The sequence below is a fragment of the Artemia franciscana genome, chromosome 15 (genome assembly GCF_032884065.1).
Source record: "Artemia franciscana chromosome 15, ASM3288406v1, whole genome shotgun sequence".
Lineage (NCBI taxonomy): Eukaryota > Metazoa > Arthropoda > Branchiopoda > Anostraca > Artemiidae > Artemia > Artemia franciscana.
Genome location: NC_088877.1, coordinates 39443664 through 39456606, shown reverse-complemented (window position 1 = coordinate 39456606; position 12943 = coordinate 39443664). Strand labels below are relative to the sequence as shown.

The window sequence follows — 12943 nt, the reverse complement described above, 5'->3', positions numbered from 1 at the left end:
TGGACCCCTCTCGAACCCCAACTGTGAAATTTAGTTTTCTTGCCATTATTCATTGAAAAATGCCCTTTATGGTATTGTCATTGATAAACTGAAAAAGGAACAAAAGCTCCCCCCCCCCAAATTAAAAAAATACACCCCTCTATATTTTCATGAATGGACACCACTGCTAGGGGATACTCTGAATGAGATCGAATTCACGTGGTCAGAATTAAGTATCGTCCATGGTTTAAATGTTAATCAGACCAGACATCAAACTCATCATCATCAAGATCGTGCCATATCTGACTTCGATGGATTGAATCAAAATACTCTGCCACCTGACGAAGCAAGATGTGCCGGGGACCTCCAGTTGAATAGAGGATTTGTGCAATTCTGTGTCCATTTTTGGTCACTGCATTATTTTCCACACTTAGTGATGCTCTCTTATCATTAAGAGCTGACGTCCTGCACAAACAATCTCAAGCCTAATACCTTCAATTCAGTAAATGCCTGCAAATATTATGCTATTACGTTAGGCCTGTATACCTGATAAACTATATGCCTACAAATATTGTACTACAGTGGGGATGGTAGCCTTTAATTGATAACATAGTTAAGAAGAGGCTACTTAGCCCAAAAAGCAACAAGTTCGGAAGTTTTTTATGGTGTGAGAGTTGGCTTGATAATAAAGTACTATTTTATTCTAAACTTAATGACACTATGTGCAGCTAGGTTTTGGAAAGGGTGCATCAGCAATATCTAAGGAACAGCTTAGAGTATTAAGTTGGAACTTTCAGGGAATGTTTAGGAGGATGTTGAACCAAATCAAACGAAAATAAGTGCAGCTAGGTTTTGGAAAGAATATCAGCAATATCTCAGCAATATCTTTTTAACCAAATCAAATGAAACTATGTGCAGTTAGGTTTTGGAAAGAGTGTATCAGTAATATCTCAGGAACGGCTTAGAGTATGAAGTGGGAACTTTCAGAGAATATTTAGGAAGATGTTGAACCAAATCAAATGAAAATAAGTGCAGCTAGGTTTTGGAAAGAATATCAGCAATATCTCAGCAATATCTTTTTAACCAAATCCAATGAAACTATGTGCAGCTAGGTTTTGGAAAGAGTGTATCAGAAATATCTCAGGAACGGCTTAGGGTATTAAGTTGGAACTTTCAGGGAATGTTGAGGAGGATGTTGAACAAAATACAAATGAAACTATGTGCAGCTAGGTTTTGGAAAGAGTGTATCAGCAATGTCTCAGGAACAGCTTAGAATATTAAGTTGGAACTTTCAGGGAATATTTAGGAGGATATTTAACCAAATCAAATGAAACTATGTGCAGTTAGGTTTTGGAAAGAGTATATCAGCAATATATCAGGAACAGCTTAGAGTATTAAGTTGGAACTTTCAGGGAATGTTTAGGAGAATGTTGAACCAAATCAAATAAAACTATGTGCAGCTAGGTTTTGGAAAGAGTGTATCAGCAATATCTCAGGAACAGCTTAGAGTATTAAGTTGGAACTTTCAGGGAATGTTTAGGAGGATGTTTAAGCAAATCAAATGAAACTATGTGCAGTTAGGTTTTGGAAAGAGTGTATCAGCAATATCTCAGGAACGGCTTAGAGTATGAAGTTGGAACTTTCAGGGAATATTTAGGTGGATGTTGAACCAAATCAAATGAAAATATGTGCAGCTAGGTTTTGGAAAGAATATCAGCAATATCTTTTTAACCAAATCCAATAAAACTATGTGCAGCTAGGTTTTGGAAAGAGTGTATCAGCAATATCTCAGGAACGGCTTAGGGTATTAAGTTGGAACTTTCAGGGAATGTTCAGGAGGATGTTGAACAAAATACAAATGAAACTATGTGCAGCTAGGTTTTGGAAAGGGTGCATCAATGATATCTCAGGAACGGCTTAGAGTATGAAGTTGGAACTTTCAGGGAATGTTTAGGAGGATGTTGAACCAAATCAAATAAAACTATGTGCAACTAGGTTTTGGAAAGAGTGTATCAGCAATATCTCAGGAACGGCTTAGGGTATTAAGTTGGAGCTTTCAGGGAATGTTTAGGAGGATGTTTAACCAAATCAAATGAAACTATGTGCAGTTAGGTTTTGGAAAGAGTGTATCAGCAATATCTCAGGAACAGCTTAGAGTATTAAGTTGAAACTTTCAGGGAATGTTTAGGAGGATGTTGAACCAAATCAAATAAAACTATGTGCAGCTAGGTTTTGGAAAGGGTGTATCAGCAATATCTCAGGAACATCTTAGAGCATTAAGTTGGAAATTTCAGGGAATGTTTAGGAGGATGTTTAACCAAATCAAATGAAAATATGTGCAGCTAGGTTTTGGAAAGAATATCAGCAATACGAACGGCTTAGGGTATTAAGTTAGAACTTTCAGGGAATGTTTAAGGGGATGTTGAACTAAATCAATTTACGCTATGTACGGCTAGATTTTGGAAAGATTGTATCAGCAATATCTCAGGAACGGCTAGATTATTAAGTTGCAACTTTCAGGGAATGTTTAGGAGGATGTTGAACCAAATCAAATGAAACTATGTGCAGCTAGGTTTTGGAAAGGGTGCATCAGCATTATCTCAGCAATGGCTTAGAGTGTTAAGTTGGAACTTTCAGGGAATGTTTAGGAGGATGTTGAACCAAATCAAATGAAAATATGTGCAGCTAGGTTTTGGAAAGAGTGTATCAGCAATATCTCAGGAACGGCTGAGAGTATTAAGTTGGAACTTCAGGGAATGTTTAGGAGGATGCTGAACTAAATCAAATGAAACTATGTGCAGCTAGGTTTTGGAAAGCGTGCTTCAGCAATATCTTAGGAACAGCTTGGAGTATTAAGTTTGAACTTTCAGGGAATGTTTAGGAGGATACTTAACCAAATCCAATGAAACTATATGTAGCTAGGCTTTAGAGAGAGCGTATCAGAAATATCTCAGGAAGGTCTTAGAGTATTAAGTTGGAACTTTCAGGGAATGTTTAGGAGGATGTTGAACCAAATCAAATGAAAGTATGTGCAGCTAGTTTTTGGAAAGGGTGCATCAGCAATATCTCAGGAATGGCTTAGAGTAGTAAGTTCAAACTTTCACTGAATGTTTAGGGGGATATTGAACTAAACCAAATGAGATTATGTGCTGCTAGGTTTTGGAAAGAGTATTAGCAATATTTCAGGAACGGCTTAGAGCATTAAGTTGGAACTTTCAGGGAATGTTTAGGAGGATGTTGAACCGAATCAAATGACACTATGTGCAGCTAGGTTTTGGAAAGGGTGTATCAGCAATATCAAAATAATGACTTAGAGTATTAAGTTTGAACTTTCATGCAATGTTTAGGGGGATGTTGAACTAAACCAAATATGACTATGTGCAGCTAGGTTTTAGAAAGGGTGTATCAGCAATATCTTAGGAACGGCTTAGAGTATTAAGTTGGAACTTTCAGGGAATGTTTAGGAAGATGCTTAACCAAATCCAATGAAACTATATGCAGCTAGGTTTTAGAGAGAGCGTATCAGAAATATCTCAGGAAGGGGTTAGAGCATTAAGTTGGAACTTTCAGGGAATGTTTGGGAGGATTGTGCAGCTAGGTTTTGGAAAGAGTATCAGCAATATTTCAGGAACGGCTTAGAGCATTAAGTTTGAATTTTCAGGGAATGTTTAAGGGGATGTTGAACTAAATCAATTAACGCTATGTACGGCTAGATTTTGGAAAGGGTGTATGAGCAATATCTCAGAAACGGCTTAGTTAATTAAGTTGGAACTTTCAGGGAATGTTTAGGAGGATGTTGAACCAAATCAAATGAAACTATGTGTAGCTAGGTTTTGGAAAGGGTGCATCAGCATTATTTCAGCAATGGCTTAGAGTATTAAGTTGGAACTTTCAGGGAATGTTTAGGAGGATGTTGAACCAAATCAAATGAAAATATGTGTAGCTAGGTTTTGGAAAGGGTGTATCAGCAATATCTCAGGAACGGCTGAGTGTATTAAGTTGGAACTTTCAGGGAATGTTTAGGAGGATGCTGAACATAATCAAATGAAACTACGTGCAGCTAGGTTTTGGAAAGCGTGCATGAGCAATATCTTAGGAACGGCTTAGAGTATTAAGTTGGAACTTTCAGGGAATGTTTAGGAGGATGTTGAACCGAATCAAATGACACTATGTGCAGCTAGGTTTTGGAAAGGGTGTATCAGCAATATCAAGATAATGGCTTAGAGTATTAAGTTGGAACTTTCATGGAATGTTTAGGGGGATGTTGAACTAAACCAAATATGACTATATGCAGCTAGGTTTTAGAAAGGGTGTATCAGCAATATCTTAGGAACGGCTTAGAGTATTAAGTTGGAATTTTCAGGGAATGTTTAGGAGGATGCTTAACCAAATCCAATGAAACTATATGCAGCTAGGTTATAGAGAGAGCGTATCAGAAATATCTCAGGAAGGGGTTAGAGCTTTAAGTTGGAACTTTCAGGGAATGTTTAGGAGGATATTGAACCAAATCAAATGAAAGTATGTGCAGCTAGTTTTTGGAAAGGGTGCATCAGCAATATCTCAGGAATGGCTTAGAGTAGTAAGTTGAAACTTTCACGGAATGTTTAGGGGGATATTGAACTAAACCAAATGAGACTATGTGCAGCTAGGTTTTGGAAAGAGTATCAGCAATATTTCAGGAACGGCTTAGAGCATTAAGTTTGAACTTTCAGGGAATGTTTAGGAGGATGTTGAACCGAATCAAATGACACTATGTGCAGCTAGGTTTTGGAAAGGGTGTATCAGCAATATCAAAATAACGGCTTAGAGTATTAAGTTGGAACTTTCATGGAATATTTAGGGGGATGTTGAACTAAACCAAATATGACTATGTGCAGCTAGGTTTTAGAAAGGGTTTATACAGCAATATCTCAGGAACAACTTAAAGTTATAAGTTGGAGCTTTCAGGGAATGTTTAGGAGGATGCTGAACTAAATCAAATGAAACTATGTGGAGCTAGGTTTTGGAAAGTGTGTATCAGCAATATCTCAGGAATGGTTTACAGTATTAAGTTGAAACTTTCAGAGAATGCTTAGGGGGATGTTGAACTAAATCAAATGACACCATGGGCAGTTATGTTTTAGAAAGGGTGTATGAGCAATATCTCAGGAACGGCTTAGAATATTAAGTTGGAACTTTCAGTATATGTTTTGGGGGATGTTGAACTAGCCAAAAGGCACTATGTACATGCTGCTACTACTGCTAATGTTACAACGATTAATGCTACTACTATTACTCCGACTACCAACACTACTGGGGCTAAGGGTTTGGAAATAAAATTTTGCAAAATGTTGAGAGGTGTCTTGACCTATATTAAAAGAAACTATCTGCATCTAAATTATCAAAAAGGCGTATCTGCAATATCTCGGGAACGGGTGTGGGTGTTAACTTAAAACTGTCAGGGTTGCTATTACTAATTCTACTGTGGCTGCAAATGCAACTGTTTGCAACTGCAACTGTGACTAGGGAATGGTGAACGAAATAAAAAAGAAAAAACAATGTGCATGCTGACTGTCAAAAAGGCGCATCTGCAACATCTCAGGAACGGCTGAGGGCATTAAGTTGAAACTTTCAGGGCATGTTGAACAGTACCTGGAGGGCGAAACACCCACTTTTCCTTTTAAACCCCTTAAAACTGATCAAATTATTAAATATCTTCTTCGTTCGAAAATGTCAATAGGTCCAATTACTATGCCTTTGGGAATATAATGCTCGCCACAGTCCCTGGAGAAATGTTGTAAATTATGCAGTGTCGCAATGGTTTTCAAATAGGATTTATCATTGGGAAACAGGGGAATGTTTAATCCTAAGTGTTTCAGAAAAGGCTAAAGATATTAAGGTACGGGCTTTCGACTACTGCCCCTTTCCCCTCCTCTTGCCTTAAAAGTCTAAAGCCTATTGCGTCATTTGTGCTTTATTGAAAACAAATTATATCACAAATTTTCTTCTTTTCTATAATTATAAAATTGGAAAATAAAAATTACACTGAAATTAACTATTGAATTGCTGAATTTTCCACAATAAGTGATGTTGATGTATAAGTATAAAAAATACACATTATATATAAAAAATTTCGGTTTATTCTTATTAATTCTTTCCAAGGATCGTTCAAGACACATATAGTTTTCAATAAAACGCAAAAGACGCAATATGCTTCTGACTTTTGCGGTTACGGATGGGAAAAGTGGGCAGTAGCCAAACTCCTGTTTGATTGTTGTAAGTTTGACTTGAATGTTCAACTTAATTTTTACTCGTTTCAAGACGTATTTCTTCATCAATATTGATACCTGTATGTTTGCTATGATTCTTATTTAATTTCTTCGTTTTTAATTCGTTTGATTAAATTCAAATTTAATTCGTTTTGAATTTCATTTATTCTTTATTATTGATTTTTGGTCGTTTAGAGTTTGAATTATTATAGAAATTTATTTCTACTGGTTTTAAGTTAAAATGTAAAATAAAAGAATGAAAATTTAGTTGTCCAGATTAAACAAAAATTTTAAATTATTTTGATTCATACTACTTTTGTCCATGACTAAATGATGGAATATATTTCTAAGTTAGGATGAGCAACTATATTTGAAAGATAGAACTTCTGCTGCTACTAGTACTACAATCCTAATAACTTGTAGCAAGGCTACTCTTACACGAATATTCCAACCAGGACTATAAACACCATGACTACACCTACCCCTTCTACCCCTAGCACAACTTTTTTTTCTACGAATAATACTACGACGCTTCTACTATTAATTAACATTAACTTCTTTCATTAAAAAAGGTTAATAGCCACCATCGCTACTTCGAATACTGTGCCATTTCAGAAACGAAAGAAATAAAATTTAGAAATATATCTTAAAAAAATACGAATTTAAATAATATCCCAAACCGTCCAAGTTAGTAAACGGCAAGTATAGTAAAGAATAAACTGGGGTTAGCAGAGGTATAATTTTCTATGGGGAGAGAGAGTGGGTTACTTCCCCCACCAGACCCAATTTTGCCTCTCCCCAGATCTCAGTTTGCTTCTCCAGCTGAAATTTAGTGTTGCAAAAAATCTCCTCAAAACTATGATAAGTCTGCATAATTCAACTATCTAGAGAAACAGGTCACTTTTCTTTAGTATATTTTTGTCCGGTCAGCAGTAAACAAACTCTAAAAACGGAAACTTGAAACAATGTATTAGAGTCAATGGACTAGCATTGAATGCGTAAAGAGCAACAGGTATCCCATGTCTTGTTTCTTATTTGTATTTTTAGGCCACTTTATAAGAGGCAGTTGCTGGGGCTGATTTGAAAATAAATTTAAAATTGGCGCCCTTTTTACTGATCAGAATTGATTTAAGAGCAACGGACTAAATAAATACTTTTTTCTAGGCCGAAGATGGGCAAAATCATATTGAACCTTTTAAGAATGAAGACCAAGAGTGTAAGTTGATTATCCTTCCCTGTCATCTACTTTTACTTTATAAGTATTCAATTTTGAACGCTGTTATATATTGAGTGTTTATGTTTCTTCTGTTCTTATATTCTCTCTCTCTCTCTCTCTCTCTCTCTCTCTCTCTCTGTCTCTCTCTCTCTCTCTCTCTCTCCCTCCCTACCTCTCTCTCTCTCTCTCTCTCCCTCCCTCCCTACCTCTCTCTTTTTCTCTTTCGATCACTTTCTCTTCTTCTCTCTCTCTTTTTCTATATCAAACTTCAAGAGACAGGATTTGATTTTATATCGTCGAATATTTAGAAAAATTCCTTTATTTGGTATTAAAATTTTCTTTAGAACGAATTAATAATAATAAGTTGTTTTGGGCTGACCCACATGGTAATAAAGTAGAGCAACAAAAGAAAAAACAAAAGGAACTACGAAGAAAAGAAAAGAAGCACAAAATAAACTTTCATATGATAATATCAAATACAAGAAACACCAATGCAAATTAAAATTATTGCACAAGAAGATGATCGTCCGATTGAAGCTTCCTGTAATCGTGAAATAAAAAAATAATTAAAATAATAGCAGGGGAGGAGCCAAAAGCTTCCGGTTTGAAAGATGTACTATTGAATGCAGGGTAACAATAGAATTCAATATTGATATTATTTTTCAGAGATGCATTCAGAATTGTTTTTTTAAGTTTCCGGATAGCTCTGCACCTCCACTTCTTTCGCTGTTTTCGACTACAACTTTCACAAACGGTTGCTTATTTGAATGGAGGCTGTATATCAAATTTTCTGTTTGCATAATGGCACACTTTTTTTTGAATGAAGAATTATGCTCAATAACTCATAAAGGGCTGAGTCTTGTTCAATAGCCCCCAAAAAATGACGAGGAAGATTCTCCGTAATTTTCCATTGCAAGTTGTGTACTTGCCTTAACTTGATGTTTTAAATTAAACCAAACATTGTGATCCCAGGGTGGAAACTGGCGCTAGTGTTCAAGAAAAAATCACCAACGCTATTTAGCGTTTATTGTTATTTACCGTTGTTTTTAGTGTGATGATAAGGTAAAATTATTGTAATTGGCATAATCACTGTAATAATAAGTGTCTGATCTCAGTTTCTGAAGAAAGTCACCATTGCCAAGTTATGAAAAAAAAATGAAACGCCATAAAACGCCAAACGGTAGATGATTTGATTTTGGCGTTACCACCAATCAACGGAATGAATGGCAATATTGAAAATGGTCAAAATTTAATAAGACTAAAAAAATACATCAGTAGAATTTTAGATATTTAAGCCCGGAGACCTTCGCCAACAGGAAAAAAGGAAAGAAATAAGAAGAAATAGCTTAGTTAGATTAATATATGTATAAGGAGATGAGAAAACACAAATGCTGTAACAAAAATAAACAAATAAGACGAAAAAAAAAGGAATCAACAGCTAACAATCTGTACGTTCGGTTTTAAACAAGTCTAGGGTGATAAATTCGAGCACAAACGCAAGGTAGAGTGGTGCTATATTCTATTGTGCATGTCTGAGTTGCTTTCTGATAACAAATGAAAATATATATATATATATTTTTATTTGTTTATATTTTCAGTATTTTTCTATATTTTTATTTCTATACTTATATTCTATACTATTTATACTTTATTTATGCTATATATTTATTTATACTGTACAATTTTATATTTCAATTTATTATATTTTCTGTACTATATTATATATTTATTATACTATACTATACTATATTTATTATATTTTCTGCTATATCGTATTATATTTCCAATATACTATACTGTATTTTCATTTATATTATATTTTCATTTTTGCATATTCATATATTTTTAAATGAAAATATCTCTGAACTCTAACAAGTGAAAATATCTTTTATCTAAAATCCTTGCCTATAACTTAAATCTAATTTAATTAAACTCATACTTGTCAACAGTTTTTTAACTCTTATAGTTTAAAAACTGAGTGAATGTTTTCGGGTAATCTATTGAAAATACTTTTACTTTTTCAAAGTCAGTTTGACTTTGACTTTCATTTCATTTGACGTTTATTTGTTAAGTTCAAACCTGTTTGGATTTAAAAGTAGAAAAAAAATTCCTTATCTTCTTCCGTCAGTGTACCTTATCTTTTTCAAGGTGCTGGCCTGTCTCTTAATTCAAACTGTTAGATTTAATCTGTGTTCTCCCACATCTTAACGTACGCTATTCCCCCTTTATTAGGTAATTATTCTGATATCTGTGAGCTTCCTTAAACTTTGTAGTGGTAAATATTAATAGTTAAATAAAGATACAAAATAAAAATTACTATAAATCCATTTTCTTTCAATCATCAATAATCAACTTGATCAATACACTCAATACGAAAACTTTTTTTTATTGATCATTTTATTCCCTCAAGTCGTAAATTTAAATAGGCTAACTAAAAAAAAAATTTGATTTTATTTCGAGCATTCTGAAAATCATGGAGGTAGACAAGGGCATCAACCCTTCTAGAAGAGGGGAATAGTAAAAAATATACATAAAAAACGAAAGAATCCACTTATTTGAGTTTCTGTTTAGATAAAAAAGTGAGATATTGTCAATCAGCAACTGCTGTTATGTATACATGTATACATGCTGTGATAACTATATAATTTATATGACTGTATAACTATAGTGACGAAGACCACTCTGCCTTCCCATCATTAATACAAACGACAAGTAGGATTTTTTTTTTTTTTAATTAATGGGAGTTCTTGAATTAAAACCAACTTGATGGACTGTGATGAAAAACTTGAGAGTTTTGGCTAATTGGAGTAAAGCCAAGACCACAGTCTCAGTGAGAGGCAAAGCTGGTATAACTCTTTTCCTAAATTGTATAAAATTAATGTCACTTCACTTGTTGAATGATAGTATATCATCCACTCTAGGGCAGAACTAAGATAGATTGGCATGGAGTAAGGGTAACTGAATTGAGTCCTGGTTTAAGTTCCCTTAAGTAAGGGTGCTATGATTGTTTTTTAAAGAGATTTTATTTTTAATGCTCGTATTTTAATTTGAGATTCGTTTATATTTTCATTTGTTTTGCTGAGGACGGCCCTTCGATATAACGTAATTTCGCGTTAATTGAAATCCGCTAAATTACATTATTTGAATATACTAGTAAAAAAGAAAAAATGAAGGTATGGCAAACATTGTAACATATTCAATCAGTTTGGAACTGCTGGAAAAATCTTCCTATAAATTTTTTTATAAATTTTTTTAGGAAGTCCTTTTTTATTAGATAATTGTTTTTATTTGTTTCTAAAACTTTGTAGGAAACTAACGTAATTTTGAGTTATTTTTGTTCGATCGAACGTTAATTAGGGTGTGGAAGATCAAACAATTGTTCCCCAGCTACTGATTAAAAAGTTTCTGGTCTTTTATTGTACTTTAGGGGAGAATCTATTGATTGACAGTGTGAGCGGTGAAGATTTTAAAGGTAGAATAGCCAAGGCTCAAGGTGTTTATCACAGTTAAACAAGTTTGGAAGAATAGGAAGATAAGTATGAGTAGCATCCCTATAATGCTTTCCACGAGGGCCCTATCCCTTCGAATCCCAGTTCGGGGAGAGCTTCTACGAGACGCATGTTACGTCAAAGGGAATATTTTATAAAAGATTTCGGTTAACTCATAGGAGTTTAGGGTGACGCAATCTTGCGTGACTTCGCTTCAGTATTTCTAAGATTGTTCTATAAAAAACCTAAAGTGTAGGAAGAAACCTAGGAGGGCCAGGGGTCCTTAAAAACCTTCAGGGGGCCTTGTTTACCCCAGGATTTCCTTGAGTTTTATAAGTAAAAATCTACGAGGGCCAGGGCTTCTTTGCTCTAAGATTTCCTTTTAAAAAGCTTCCATGGGAGCTTCTTTATCCTAGGATCTCCCTTTAAAAAGCCTTCATGGTTTTCTGGACCCTAGGATTTCCTCCCAGGATTTCTTCGAATGTTACATCATAGGGTTTGGGGTGTTAAGTAATCGGGTTTGCTAGAGCACTAGCCAAGCAGGGAAGTTTTTTTAAGACATTTTTTTCAAGAGATTTTTCAAGACAGTTCAAGACATTTCAAGACGTTTCAAGGCGATTTTTAAGACCATTTTTCTTCAAGACATTTCATGACGTTTTTAAGATATTTTTCTTCCAAACAATTCAAGATATTTTCAAGATGTTTTTTAAAACATTTTTCTTCAACACGTTTTTCGAGACGTTTCAAGACATTTCAAGACGTTTTCTAAGATATTTTTCATCTAGATATTTTTCTTCAAGGCATTTTTCTTCATTATTTCTTCAGTTTTTATGTAAAAGGGGAGTGTTTACTTATGTTAAGGATGACGTATTCACACGTGATATGCTACAATTGGGGCCCGTGGGGAAATCCCTGCTTGCAACTGAGGAGGGCATAAACGTGGGTTTTACGTAATGACGATGCACACGTGGGTGTTACGTAATGACAATGCACACGTGGATGTTACGTAATGACTACATACACGTGGGTGTTAAACAATAGCGGTGCAGACGTGGAGCGTTACATAATGACGGTACACACGTCGGTGTTACATAATACTTAAAAAGATTTTTTCTTCGGGATTTCTTTTTCTTTTAATATGTTTTTCTGAGGGGAACTTTATATTCTAATGATTTTCGTCCCAATTAGGATTCGAAAGGGTCATTTCCATCCAATGGAATGATGCCCTGGATTATAAAAACCTTTCTAATATTATATTTCAGAAAATAGATTGTACAAAATAACCTACTGCATGCAAGGAGATTCCACTGTTCGCGCATACTAGATTGATTAAATGCATTGTGTGTTCCCATATGTTTGCAATAATTGAGATGCTTAGGGGAAAATCGATTACAAGAAATTGCTTATATTTCATATCCACCTGCTTGTTAAGTAATGCCTTAGAAAGTTTTATCAGATAATATTGCGGGTTGCTGTTAGTGTTTTTATAGTAATAGACACTGTTACACTATTGGAAGTTAAATGTGCTATCAGGGGTGAAATAAAGGTGAGAGGGGCTACAAGATGCTTTAACTATCAAAGTTTTATCCTAAAACAATAAAACTAGATGATTCAGACTTTTGTATATACAACTTATTTTAATGAAAAAAAATTACAAAGTATTATTAAAACACAGAAAAAGCAGTTAAAACTCAACAAACGAAAAAAACATGAAAAAAAATGACATAGGACAAAATATATGCAAAAAGAACCATAAATTAAAGAAAAGTGGAGTTCTAGCAACCAATTCCAGAGGGGAGGGTTGATATTATAGGTAAATCTAAGCCTTATTAATAGCTATTTTTGAGAGCTTTTAATGGAAGTACCGCGTTACTTTGAACCAAGACTATGCATATTTACGCCATTGGGACAATATGGGGCTAGCCCAACCTAGCAAGTAATTCAAGGTGGGTGGGGGAGGCTTGTTATTAGAGATAAATTTAAGCAGTATTAAGAGGCATTTCTTCGAGGTT

General features: G+C 34.6%; 1 protein-coding gene across 5 annotated transcripts in view; it reads left to right on the top strand.

Annotated features, from left to right (window-relative positions):
- LOC136036455 (E3 SUMO-protein ligase ZBED1-like) overlaps window positions 1–12943 on the top strand; it is a 53772-nt gene that overhangs the window by 26561 nt on the left and 14268 nt on the right. For all 5 annotated transcript variants that reach the window (XM_065718695.1, XM_065718696.1, XM_065718694.1 and 2 more), the window contains exon 4: window positions 7392–7443. In XM_065718695.1, the coding sequence (XP_065574767.1) occupies window positions 7392–7443 (52 nt within the window). The remainder of the gene's footprint in view (window positions 1–7391; window positions 7444–12943) is intronic.